Source organism: Chenopodium quinoa, unplaced genomic scaffold (genome assembly GCF_001683475.1).
Source record: "Chenopodium quinoa cultivar QQ74 unplaced genomic scaffold, ASM168347v1, whole genome shotgun sequence".
NCBI classification, from domain to species: domain Eukaryota; kingdom Viridiplantae; phylum Streptophyta; class Magnoliopsida; order Caryophyllales; family Amaranthaceae; genus Chenopodium; species Chenopodium quinoa.
The window spans coordinates 1202861-1215806 of NW_018744137.1; the positions used below are offsets into that span (position 1 = coordinate 1202861).

Genomic DNA, 12946 nt, shown 5'->3' on the forward strand with positions numbered 1-12946 from the left:
TCTAAGACAAAAAATCTTTGGTAGGCATCTTTAGAAATGGAAATAAATTGAAAAATGTGAGTTGATGAGCTTTACTTGCAATTTCTATACAAAATCGATAAAAATGTATACATAATATTTCTGTAAAAAAAAAAATACATGTATTATTAATTAATACTAATCAATCAAATATTTATCTTTAATTAATTAATACTAATCAATCAAAAAAAATACATGTATCATTAATAAAAATGTGAGTTGATGAATTAATATTTCTAGATAATCAATCGTAAGGATTCATCTGTAATTCTTTTTTTGTTTTTTGAATTTTTTTCTTATTCGTAATATTTATCTTTAATTTTTTTTTTAATGTAAAAAAAAAAAACTATGTAGTTCAAAATTTGTACACATTTCAATTGAACACATTCTATCCTTCATTTTTTTTTATTTAATTAACAATTAGACTAATTGAACAATATTTTTTATATTTAAAAAAATAATAATGTCAAAGTAAGTATATAAATAGTATAGAAATTAATTTATGTCGGTTTTTACCAGACTTGTAATTTATATGATTCATAGTCAATTTAGAGGGCTAAAAAGGAGAAGACAACGTAGTAGTCAAAGTAAATATATTATGATCCTCCTCTACAGTCCACACTCCAGTTCTCCACTCGTAAAATATAAACGACTGGACTTGTTCAGTTTTTCAAAAATTAACTGCTATTTATTAATTTATTGTTGACATTAGCTTCGATTACTTTCTTTTTTGCTACGTACGTCCGCCTACTTCGTATATATTATGTATCCATTGTATAAAGTAATATACACTATTGTAGAATTTTGTATTATTATATATTTATAAAAGTACTTTTATTTTTTCGTCAAAAATAAAAGTACTTTTTTGTTATTAGAAGACAACTCAACCAAAAGTTTAAGCTGATGGTTGAAATTCAGGATCGGTTTATATTATCAAAAACTTTTGCATGCCCCCGGTTTACAATAATTTTATTGTACATCGAGCATTTTTACGAAAAGTGACCCTTTTTTCTTACAAAAGTGACCTTTTTTTTCTTACAAAAGTGACCCTTTTTTGTACAAAAGTGACCTATATTTTTACAAAAGTAACCCTTTTTTTTCATAAAAGTGATCCTGTATTTTCACAAGAGTGACCCTTTTTTCACAAAAGTGGCCTTTTTTTTCTTCACAAAGTGACCTTTTTTCATAAAAGTAATTAAGCTACATATGCAAAACAGAGTATCAAAATCAACAAAAATAAACACAAAATTAACAATAGTCATGAAAAAAAGTACAATCACTAAAACAAATCAAACTAATAAAGATCGACATTACATAACAACAACAAAAATAAAATAATAAAAAAAATTAATCAAGAGTTCTGACATTGTCATTGATATAGTGAACTTAATTCATCTTGTAGGTCGTAACCCCAAATCAACCCAGAAAAGTAGTGAAGAAACAAAATCTAGTTATTGTAGTATCTATCATTTCTCACAATTGATATAGAATTAAAGGGAAAAACAATTGAATTGATTTTGAGTTATATAGATTGATGTATATTGGGAATCGATTGGGATGAGAGAGAAAGTGGAAAGAATTATGAAATTTTCAGTAAAATTTGAGAAAGAGAAGATTTTAGAGTAGTGCAAAGGAATGATTTTTTTTAGTAGAGGAAGATGGTCGATGTCGTCAAGTATCAGTTTTTCTGTTGGCTGCTATATAATTGAAGAGGAAGATGGATCTTAAAAGAGGAAGGAAAAAGAAGTACAAGTAGTAAGTTTCTGGCCATTCAATAATTTAATGTAAACCAGACTTTTTGTAAAGTTTGTGTTATATTATATATTGTCACTCCCCCTTACATGAGATTTGAACCGGTATTTGATGAGGTAGTGGTTTATATCAAAACCGTTACCAATAGTAGTTTTGCTTAAAACTACTACCTCGTGATAAACAAACTTTGTTTATCAAGGAGATAAACCGGGCTGCCTCAAAGTCTATGATACGAGGAATACAACAAACTGATTATGATCTGAAATGTTTTTATTTTTGACCAATGTACAACAATTCTACATATGATACGAGGAATACATTAAATTTATATTTCGTATAAGATATTGATCGATGGTTAATTAATTTATGACCACCAAATAATAGACGAGTAGCAAGAACTTGAAGGAACGTTGTTTAGGGGATTTGTGTTCTTGCGTAAAATAGCAAGAAATAATTATTAAATTAATTAATTGACGAGGAACACCACCTCCCAAAGTCTCCTGTTGTACATCAAATCATCAATAACATGAATGCATGCACCTATCAATTAAACAAATTCTGTTCTTTTTTCTTGACTATTTTTCTTTAATTTTCCAGTCATTTTCGGATTGGATTAAAATATTAAAATAAAAGTATCTCGTATAAGAAATGAACAAATTAATTCGTTGATTAATATTATAATAAATTAATTGCTCTATACAATTATTTTAAATTATGTCAATTTTTTTTTTTTTCTAATTTTTTTAAGACGTTAGGTCAATTTCTTTTCTTCCTATGAATTCTTATATAAAACAGACAAATTTAAAGAAAGTTAATTTATATAATACGCAGTTCTTTTCCTAATTGATTGAAATCTTATTATTAAGAGGAAAAACAAAATACACGAATAACTTAATTATGGAGTATATACGGAGTATATAATAACATAATGTCATAAACTCATAATACTATAATAGTACTCCATAGAACAATAAAATTGAGGATTTGTAAATTTTAAGACCCTAAAATTATCAACAAGAAGAGAAATGGCAGTTCTTTTTTTTTTTTTTTGGGGTAATATTTTCGAATTTTATTGTGATGGTTGCTTGGATTTTACTTCGTTGTATTGTGGAATCTGGATCTATGGATACTACTATCTAGGTCATTTTAGTATTTATTGATTAAAAGTGCGTGCATGAAGTTTACCATTTTAGGTCTTAATAATAAATATTGTAGGTCTTTATAATTATTAAAACTTTAGCATTTTGCTGTACATATATAGTCCAAAATAAGATGATTATTGTGATGGCTTTAAATCCTAATATTTATGTTTGGTGATTAGTTGATTGAAAGAGAGGTTCGAACTTGATCTTTTATTTTTATTTTGAATATAAATCACAAGTATGTAACCTTTTCAATTTCGATATTTAAAGACAAATATAACTTGGTCAAATACATGTGCATTCAATAATGAATTATGCCAATGTACCTATATGCTTACCTATATTATACTCCGTAATTTGAATCACATTAATTATAGAAATGGCTTAATAACCCACAACTCAACACAAAACGGATAGTACCACGAGCCTAATGGCTCAATGTATGTAACGTGGAGATATGCAATCGATGGATATCATATAATCATATTTGCTTATTTCGTACGTGTTACAAAAATAATAGTAGCAACTCCGAATTGCTATGGAAAATGTGTGAGGTTGTACGGAACATACGAGTGTAATGTGGATTGTGTTATGAAACATTTCAAAGGAGGAAGATGCCAACTTGTTGCTCCTGGTAGAACTAGTGTCTTCTGCTGCTGTCAAATTTAATGAGGCTTTAAGCTACTAGTTGATAGTTTGATACAGTACTTGATAAGATTGTTCAAGAGATCTCGCAATATCATACATGAATATTTCAAAATCTATTGTTACTATCATTGTTATTAATTTTTTTTGTCATTATTCCAATTATTAAGGTAAATGATATATGTGTCATTAGGATTTAGGATTACAAATAAGCATTTAATTAACTGAAGGATTCATCACACATTATGCAAGGCAAAATTATGCATAATCGGTTTAACAAAAAAAATTATTTTATTTTTTACTTTCAATTTTAGCTACTAATTTATGGCCCTTAGAGCTTTATACAAAGTATATCAGTGTTATTGTTATGTTTCATTTTCACAATCTAGTTGGTTTATAGACATATTAAATGAACCACTTGGTTGGGTTAGTCTCATGTCACTTTCAAGTTTTTCTTTCAATAACTACAATACTTCATGACGATTTTCAATCACTATAAATTTTAATGTCAGAGATTCAATTTTGATAAAAATGGTCTTTCATGGTCTTTTTTTGGTATAGAATATAGGTGAAGTTAATTCATTTAGGTACATAAATATACACAACAAACTGAACCACAAATGTATGGTGAGCTACCGTGGTAGCCACCCTAGCCGGTAGCTCGGTAGGGCGTATTTTTGCCATCGAATATCATTCTTGACAGCAAACGCTTAGGCAGAATAAATATTTCCAACATAAATTTTCATATAATTGCTTGCACTGATATATTTTGATAATTACCAATTGGTTACTGGTGCAGTGGAAATTGGAGCTGCACTTGGTAAGGAGGGCCACATATTTGATCTCCTACAACAACAATTGGGAGGGGACTAGTATCTAACCATTCAGAACTAAGCCCCAAATCCGGATTAGCTCAAAGGGTGAACCGGGCCAAAAAAGAAAATATATACTTCAGTATATTTCAATAATTTCATTGCTTAGTTTACTTTCAAACATGCAATTATTTTTTTGCACGTTTCATTACCCAAAATTGCAAGCCATCAAATTCAAGCATTATTGAACCTTGAATTATAAGATTGAATAGCATATGCAATGGTATGATTAGAAATGGGTAAATGACAAATGGTACACATCATATTGATTATATCTTGCTATAAATATAATGCAATTAATAAATCCCAAAAATATTGGGAAATTATAGAAAGATAATAGCTTCTCAACAGCAACATAATGTGGACAAGTGAATCATCATATGAAATAATCCTACAATAGCTAAACTTAAACCACCTAAATAGTTTATAAAAGATTCCACCATACTATTGACATCAGAACCCAGCTTGACAAATACCCGATTAGACGCGGGCCGGAGTCCAAACGAGAAGATCCGGATTTGTGTGGGATGGAATTTGAACCAGCGGGTTGCGGGGTGGCTGCAGGAGCCATATCAAAACCACTGAAACCTGTCGTCGGAGGTGAAAGGGACGGAGGGGGAGCCACCACTAGCGAGGGTGGAGAGGAAGAATTAGGCAGTGAAGGTGTTTTGTTGATATCCTGCAACACCCCATCTATACCATGACACCTGATTGAAGATCCAGCAACACAGAGGTCAGGGCTTATTATCTTAACATTGTTAAGGAAGAAGCTCTTACGCCCATTATTCGAGACTTTAAGCATAAACTCGAGCTCTGATGAAGGAAGCATCGACCCTGTTGGGAAGCGGATTAAGTAGTCAAACCTCAATGTGGCTGGTATCGAGTGCCTGAGCAAGAAGTTAAGCACATCATTTTCAGGTATCACAGCTTTTGCTAATAACCGGGTGTTGGGCATCAAGAAGGTTACGTTGCTTGGTATCTTGTCTGTCGAAACCATATTTAAAAGCATGACAAATGCAAAGTAGTTAGCTCTTTGCATTTCTTCAATAGCAGTGTTAAGGGTTTGATTTGTTAAAGGGGCATCTTTAGCAATGGCCGAAGGCATCAGCGCCATTACAAAGAGTGAAAGAGCAGTGTATATGGCCATAGTTAGCAGGGATCTGTGTTTGTTAAGAAAAGAAGAGGTTTCATATGCAGGAAGAAAGTGCTTAAAATAAGATACTAGATCTTAACAGAAAATGAAAATCAAATTATATAGCTTAAGACATGCAACAATGCTGGTTCAACAACTGAAAGTTCACAGTTTCTGCGTTTTCGATATTTAGCAATCATAAACTTATCATTCATGAGTTTTACATCTCAAATTCAGATGAGAACATTTTAGTTGTAGTTACTGGAGGGTTGGACAACATGTCACCTACTCATATTTCATTTCTTTATTTTTGTAACCTAGTTAAAAATTACCATGCTTTTGGGATTGTTGTTTAGACAAGATCCTACATCAATTCGCCTGATTACGCAATAAACTCATTGCAAACAATGGCACAATCTGAAAGACTGAAGACGTTACTTCACAATAATATCTTTCTGAAAAAAATGTTTTTACTGAATCATACAAAAATGAACGAATATTGGGGAGGGGGGGTAGCATATTCTCCCACTTTAGCTCCTGGAGTCATTGGTGAGCCTTAGTAACATTGCTGAATGATATGACTCGCATGAGCGATTAACTCATAGAGCAGTCAATAAAGAATATGCAAGAAAGTAATTTTATCTAACCAAATTTTTTTACCTTCTAAGGGAACTGAAATGAGCCTCCGATTTGGTCAGTATCTGATGGAGGTTTGATAGCAACCCAGAGGAGAGAAATCGTAATAGCAAGTAGTCCCGACCATACGAAAACAATAGTAGGTGTCCTCCCTCTTCTTCCCATCAGACCTTTAGCAAAAGGGTACAGATGTGCCAACACCCAGACACTGAAGAAAACCCCACCTATCAGCTTACTCCACTGGGGTATAGTACTGTAGATTGTACGGCTAAACCCAACTGCTATTGCTATCAAATTAAGCATCATGATCAGAATAGGTGGAATCATCAAAGATGTCCATTTCACGATGTAAAGATCAGCAAATTCATCATCGTTCTCATCACCGGAAGATTTAGAAGTCAAGGTAAAAGAGATTTCAATTCCCGCTACCACTTTCAGCAAGCCTTGGAGCACTGCTGCAAGATGAGCACTTGTCCCTCCAATCAACCAAAACTGTTCATTTCGCCACCATTCCTCCAACTGAATGCCTGACCATTTGATCTCAAGGATAGCAAGCAGACAGAGAGTTAAAGTAATGATTAGTAGATAGGTGAGGAAAGTGACATTCAGGGTTTGTACGATAAACTGGCCGGAGAAGAGAGAGAGTGCAGGTAGGAAGCAGTATACAATTAGGAAAATAGAGGTGAAAGGATAGATACCCACATTAAGGTATGCAATCCTTTGCAATATTTTCATCTTTGGGCTGGCAAGAAGGGCGTTATTGCGGGAGAAGAAGATTTCAACCGAGCCAGTAGCCCACCGAAGAACCTGATGGAGACGATCAGTTAGATTGATTGGAGCAGTCCCTCGGAAAGCATCTCGTTTGGTGACACAGTACACAGACTTCCAACCTCTGTTGTGCATCCTATAACCAGTGACCACATCCTCTGTAACAGAACCATAGATCCAACCCACACGCTGCCCCCATTCTGTCTTGTCCTCATACCAGCAAGAAATGGAATTGATTGCCTCGGCAACAGTGTTTGCATCAAGCAACTCACGGCCGATTGTGAGAGCGCCAGGTGGCCTTCCATTCTTGACTGCAGGGTGATCAGCCAGCGGACGGCCTTGGTACTCTGCCACAGGGATTGAATCAATAAGGAACCTAGAGTTGCCGAATTTCTTAGGAAATGTGGCAAGAGGCATTTCTTCATCGTCAGAGTCGTCACCCATTCTCAGAGCTCGGTTCTCTTCAGCTGCAGCGCGTTTTTTGCTACGTCGAAAGCAGCAATCCCAGACACTAGGAGCACGGTCTTTTGCACGAGGTGGATCAAAGCCATAAAGGGCCATTCTTCTGAATAGACAACCAGTTCCGACATAGACTGGGCCTTGAAGCCCATCAAGGGCTCGCATATTGACGTCAAAGAAAACTGTGTTATTGTTGGCATACCGATCAGAGGGGTCAATACCCTCAAACCTTTGAGGGAACTGTACATAACATATGCGATCCCCACCACGGTCCATCATGAAACACATGCCTTCTCTCATTGCTTGGGCATAGTAAATATAATGGTCACAATCCAGGTTGAGAATGAAGGGACCATTAGACATGATTGCAGATGCTCTCACCAATGCATTCATGGCTCCAGCCTTTTTGTTGTGATCATAACCAGGGCGCTTCTCACGTGACACATAAACCAGCAGGGGAAGGCGGATGTCAACTTCTGTAAGGTCAAGAAGCTTGGAATCATCAGGAACACCTAAAAGTGGTTCTTCACTCGGAGGCTTGAGCATAACCTGCATCACATACAAAAGGCCAAATCAGCACATCTGATCGTAAAAGCATTAATCTATTTAAGGATTTAACAATCACTAATTTACAATCAAATAGACGACCTACTCCACAAAATAAGTGCTCGGTTTGAACTATGTATACTTCGGCCTTTTAACACAGCACAACCATCACAATCCTTAGGCTATGTTTGGATAACAAAAGATGGAAGAAGGAAGGGAAGGGAAAGGGAGGGAGACAAAGTTCCTTGTTTGGATAATATGTTGGGGGAGGGGGAGGGAGGGATCCATTTTCCCTCCTCCTTTAATAAAGACCATCCCTTCAAAATTGGAGAGATTTGGAGGGAAAATGGAGCTCATCATTTCCTCAACTTTCCCTTCCTTCCCCTTCCTCCTATTTCCCTCCCTTCCATTTCCCTTTTAATTTCTTATCCAAACATAGCATTAGAGACCCAAACATAGTATGTCCCTAAGATGATATACCAAAGAATGGAGTCCCTCAATTTAGCAAGGGAAGATACTCGTGGTCAGCAATTACACTAATCAATGCATGATTTCCAAATCCATTTGACAAATTTTCCGAATGTACAAAATGCCACATGTATAGTTTGAAAACATTGTAGCTCACATTGTACCCCCTAATAACTCTTTTATAATCATCTCATCAAATAAATTATGTCCTCATGATCCTCCACCAAAATACATAGAAAATTATATGTAGAACCAGGGGTGGATCCAGAGACATGATAATTATAGTGACGATTCTAAAAGGTTTACTATAATTTATGTCACTAAATCTTTCAGTAGATGTATTGGTTTAGCGTTCAATGACATATATCATCATCGGTCATGAAATGAAGAGTTATCAAATGTTACCTGTATGATTCCTGCATGATCTCCCTTTGAGTGTTCAGGAGAAGGATGATTCCAAGTACCAGGCCAGTGAGTTCCATCAGCCATCCAAGTAGCTTTCGGAATTTTAACAACCTCAAAAGGTTCATCGGTTGGATTTTGTCTCTGAAGTTTAAGGGCTTTGATTTCTTCCCTGGCATGGTAAGCATCAGATCGCCGTCGAATAGACTCGGGCAAACCATTGATCCGAACCTTGAATTCATCATATTCTCTTTTTACACGCCTACGGTCTTTAACAAAGTCTTGGCGAACTTTATTCTTGTATGGATCCTTCTTCAGACTAAAGTAAGAATCAGGATTCCTTGGCTCAATATTATGCTTACGGCAAAAAGGGACCCACATATGGGCAAAGCTTGCAGCTTCAGCCATGGCCTCAAAGGTAAGAAGGGCACCACCATCATCAGAAACATAGCAAGACAGCTTTTCGACAGGATAATCAGCAGCTAGGATAGACAAAATAGTGTTGGCAGTGACAAGAGGAGGCTCTTTTTCTGGATCTGCAGTAGACACAAAAATATCTATTCCAGGGAGATCTGATCTTCCAGTTGGATTGTTAGAACTAGGTGTCTCAAACTTCTCTTTCAGAACATTAAGATCTGTAGCACGATTTATGGGGCAGAGTTTTGGCATCTGATCAAGAAGCCAAGAGAAGGCAAACCAAATCTCACAGACCACAGACATGCCCCACAGCCATAATGCATCTTCATTTTTATGTTTGACTCTCCATGCAAGGAAGAAACCGAGAACAACCATTCGCACAAAAATGAGCAACCTATAATAGTGAACAAGCAGAAAATTAATACTGCTTAATAAACAGTGTAAAAACGATTATAGAAGAAAAATCAATCAGACATAACCATAACAGAAACATTACCGATAAGGACTGAGAACAGCAGCAGGAATCTTCACTTTCCGAGTAAGTGGCCTCCAAGGTTTGTTCATCAATTCCTGAGGATCTTGCACTTCTCCATCCTCTCCATTACCATCACTAGGAGCTCCCTCTTTTGGCCAAATAGCATTTCCATAACCATATGTCCCCTTTGTTTCAAATAACCACCGACTGTGATCAAATTCTGCAGTCTGACTTCTCATCAACACCGACTTTGTCGATTTCATTAACGACAATCTCCGCTCCATCTTGTTCATTCCGCCTGCAGGTGGAAGTGGGAGCGGTCTTTCACCAGTTGCCGCATCCAATTCAGTATTCTTGTAAGGTTCCTTACAACCAGGACACAATGAGTTCCCAGACTTGACTGCATCAATGTAGCAGTCACGACATATCTTGAAATCACATTCACAAGGAAGAATATCCTCACCCCTCTCATCACTCATCACATTCCCATCGCATCCAGGGATCGCACAAGAGGATCCCTTGGCACCAGCCATCTGTGGGTGGCTAGCTTCAGAATCAAAAACCTTGTCCATGAGATGAGCTCTTGTAACACTATTAAACCCTCCAGTAAAAAGAGAGTTGGAAACATATTGCTCCTCAACCCTTTGTGAAATGGTGTGGTCCATTGGCTGGTTATCAGGCGTTTGAGGTATCTGCACAGTATACTGTGCATATTCTGAACTCGAAAGTTCACTATCAAGATCATCCCTCGAACGGTTAGTATAGCGACCAGAGGAGCGTCGACCAAAGCTTACAGTTGGAGGAAGGGGAGGTCTGAGTTGCTGCAACTCAGATGCATCAGTGCTCGCTGATAGATTCGAGCGACTTTGCTTAAAAGATTTAGATGCCATTTGTATATACCTGTCCAGAATCCCACATATTCGACAATCAGATACTTCAACATTTTACTTATTCATTGACATTCATAATTCATTTTCTGCTAAATTTCAGCAGAACCAATGGTAATAAAATAAACAGCATAATTTCACCTAGATTCAAACACAAATTATCAATACTGCTGACTAAGAATAAGCAAGAAATCTGAAATAACACAAGCTTCACTACTATTACTACTATAAATTAATCATATTCAATTATTCATACTAAACTCAGATCTTTAAATCAAATTAGCCAACCCAAAATACTAATAAGCTCTTTAATTACTAACTTGCATCATTACAGTAAAAGAAATCAAATCAAAACCAAACAAAATTCAGATCTTAAAACCCTAAATTCAACTGAAGAATCAATACAAAAATCAACCCAAAAAAAACCCTTTACTCATAATATAGTTTAATTCATCATTAACACAAAAAAAGGGAATAAAATAAAAGCTAAACTAGAGCAATAGCAGCAACACAAAAACAAAAAACAGGGGATTAAAAAATTATACAAAATAAAAACATGGATTTAAAAATCAATTAAAAAAAAAATTAAAGCTTACCACTTTGAGCATAAAGGAAGAGATCTTTAATGGGATCTTAGTAAAGAAGCTTCAAATTCAAATCAATGGCGAAAAATAGCAGTAACATGCTGTTCTTGCTCAACCAAAAAGAGAAGAGATAACAGATTGTAAGAAAAATGCAATAAGAGTTGTAATAATTATTGCAAATAGCAAAGCTAATATGGAAAATTTAGATTTATGCAAAAGTTTCTAAAAAACCCAGATTATATTAAACCAAAAAAAATAGAGAAAAAATGAAAATAATTTTCTCTTCCCAATAAATTAAATTAAAAAGGGAGTATAAAAAATGTGAATTAGCAAAGTTTGAAAAAAAAATAAAAAAAAAATTGGTATTTGTGAGAGTAAGGTTCACACGGAAGTGTGAACTGGGAAGTTGCTGCTTCCAGTGGGTTTTATTACATTGTTCATGTGAGAGATTAAGCAAGCTACTCTACTATTACACGACACCGTTTTACGCGTTTCTTTGGATTACATTTTTTTTGAATATAAAGTGCGGTTTTTCCGTTAAAGTGTACTTTTTTTTTACTAAGTCCAATAGGAGTACAAGCGTTTTATGCTTTTGTTTTGTTTATTTATACCTTGTCATGTAAAAAGTGTTTGGAAATGTGGGGTGTAACAAGATAGTAATGAGTAGATATGATAAACATATTTAATACTAAGATCTTGTTCTAATAGACTGAAATCAGTTGAACTCAATTGAATTGAACTGAACTGAATTGAATATTTTTTATAAGAGAAGGAAATTAGAAGTTCAGCTGAACTGAACTGAACTGAACTGAACTGAAAATAAACGTATGAGAACAGGCCCTAATAGGGTATGAATGGCATTTTTTTCATTAAGTGATGGGTATGTTGTATAATTACTAGGCATGATCGCATGCGTGGGAGTAATGTTATGTCTGACTACTTTATCGACAAACGTTAACGAAGTAGTATTTTGCTTCATCAAAGCTTGAGTGATACATCTCTATCTTGCATCCTCCACCGAAGCTTCCCCTCTTCCCTTCCTCGATTTCCACCATCTTCGAAAATCAAGGTAAATGGTAGCTTCAATAGTAGACATGGAGGGCTTAATTTCACCCTTTCTTCATAGGATATTAGTTTAATAGGCAACAAAGCTGCCAAAGATGGTGTTGTCGTCGGTGGAAGCTGGGTGGAGATCGGGGAAAGGAGGAAGCTTTTTTTTTTGGTGTTTAGAGAGCCACAAGGGCGGGGGTGAGAATCGATCCCAGGATCTCCTGAAATCGGGAGAGAAGCTCTAACCACTTGAGCTATCCCTCACTCTCTCGGAAAGGAGGAAGCTTTAATGATGGTGTCTGAGCCCTTTTGTGTTATATGCGTTGCTCCACGGTAACATAACATTAAGGGCATGTTCCCATAGACTGAGCTGAGCTGAGCTGAAATGAATATTTTATAAGAGAAGGAAATTAGAAGCTGAACTGAATTAAACTAAACTGAAAATAAATGTATGAGAACAAGCCCTAACAATGACTGGACATCATTCTCTACCTAGCATATGACATGCTAAAAAATAACAATAGAACCACTAGATAAACGTTACCCGTTTGTCTATAAGATTAATGGGGTCGCCTCCTACAATAACAACAAATAATGTTAATCTTAAAACTAAAACATTAAGTTCATCAAGCCACCCTTCATCTTATCTATCAATTTTTTTTAAAAAAAACATTAATAAAAAATAAACATTTA

General features: G+C 35.3%; 1 protein-coding gene across 5 annotated transcripts; it reads right to left on the reverse strand.

Annotated features, from left to right (window-relative positions):
* Positions 1 to 4636: 4636 nt before the first annotated feature.
* On the reverse strand, positions 4637 to 11787 carry LOC110693017 (cellulose synthase-like protein D3). Of its 5 annotated transcripts, none has more exons than XM_021870127.1 (5): positions 11216 to 11787; positions 9754 to 10632; positions 8844 to 9651; positions 6222 to 7973; positions 4637 to 5413 (listed from the first exon to the last, which is right to left on the reverse strand). In XM_021870127.1, the coding sequence occupies exons 2-4, from the start codon at positions 10620 to 10622 to the stop codon at positions 6225 to 6227; spliced, it is 3426 nt and encodes a 1141-aa protein (XP_021725819.1). In that variant the 5' UTR covers positions 10623 to 10632; positions 11216 to 11787; the 3' UTR covers positions 4637 to 5413; positions 6222 to 6224. The 5 variants fall into 5 exon arrangements, with proteins under 5 accessions (XP_021725819.1, XP_021725821.1, XP_021725818.1 ...); XM_021870129.1 differs by having other exon boundaries at positions 4638 to 5263; XM_021870126.1 differs by having other exon boundaries at positions 4638 to 5316.
* Between the last annotated feature and the right edge of the window lie 1159 nt (positions 11788 to 12946).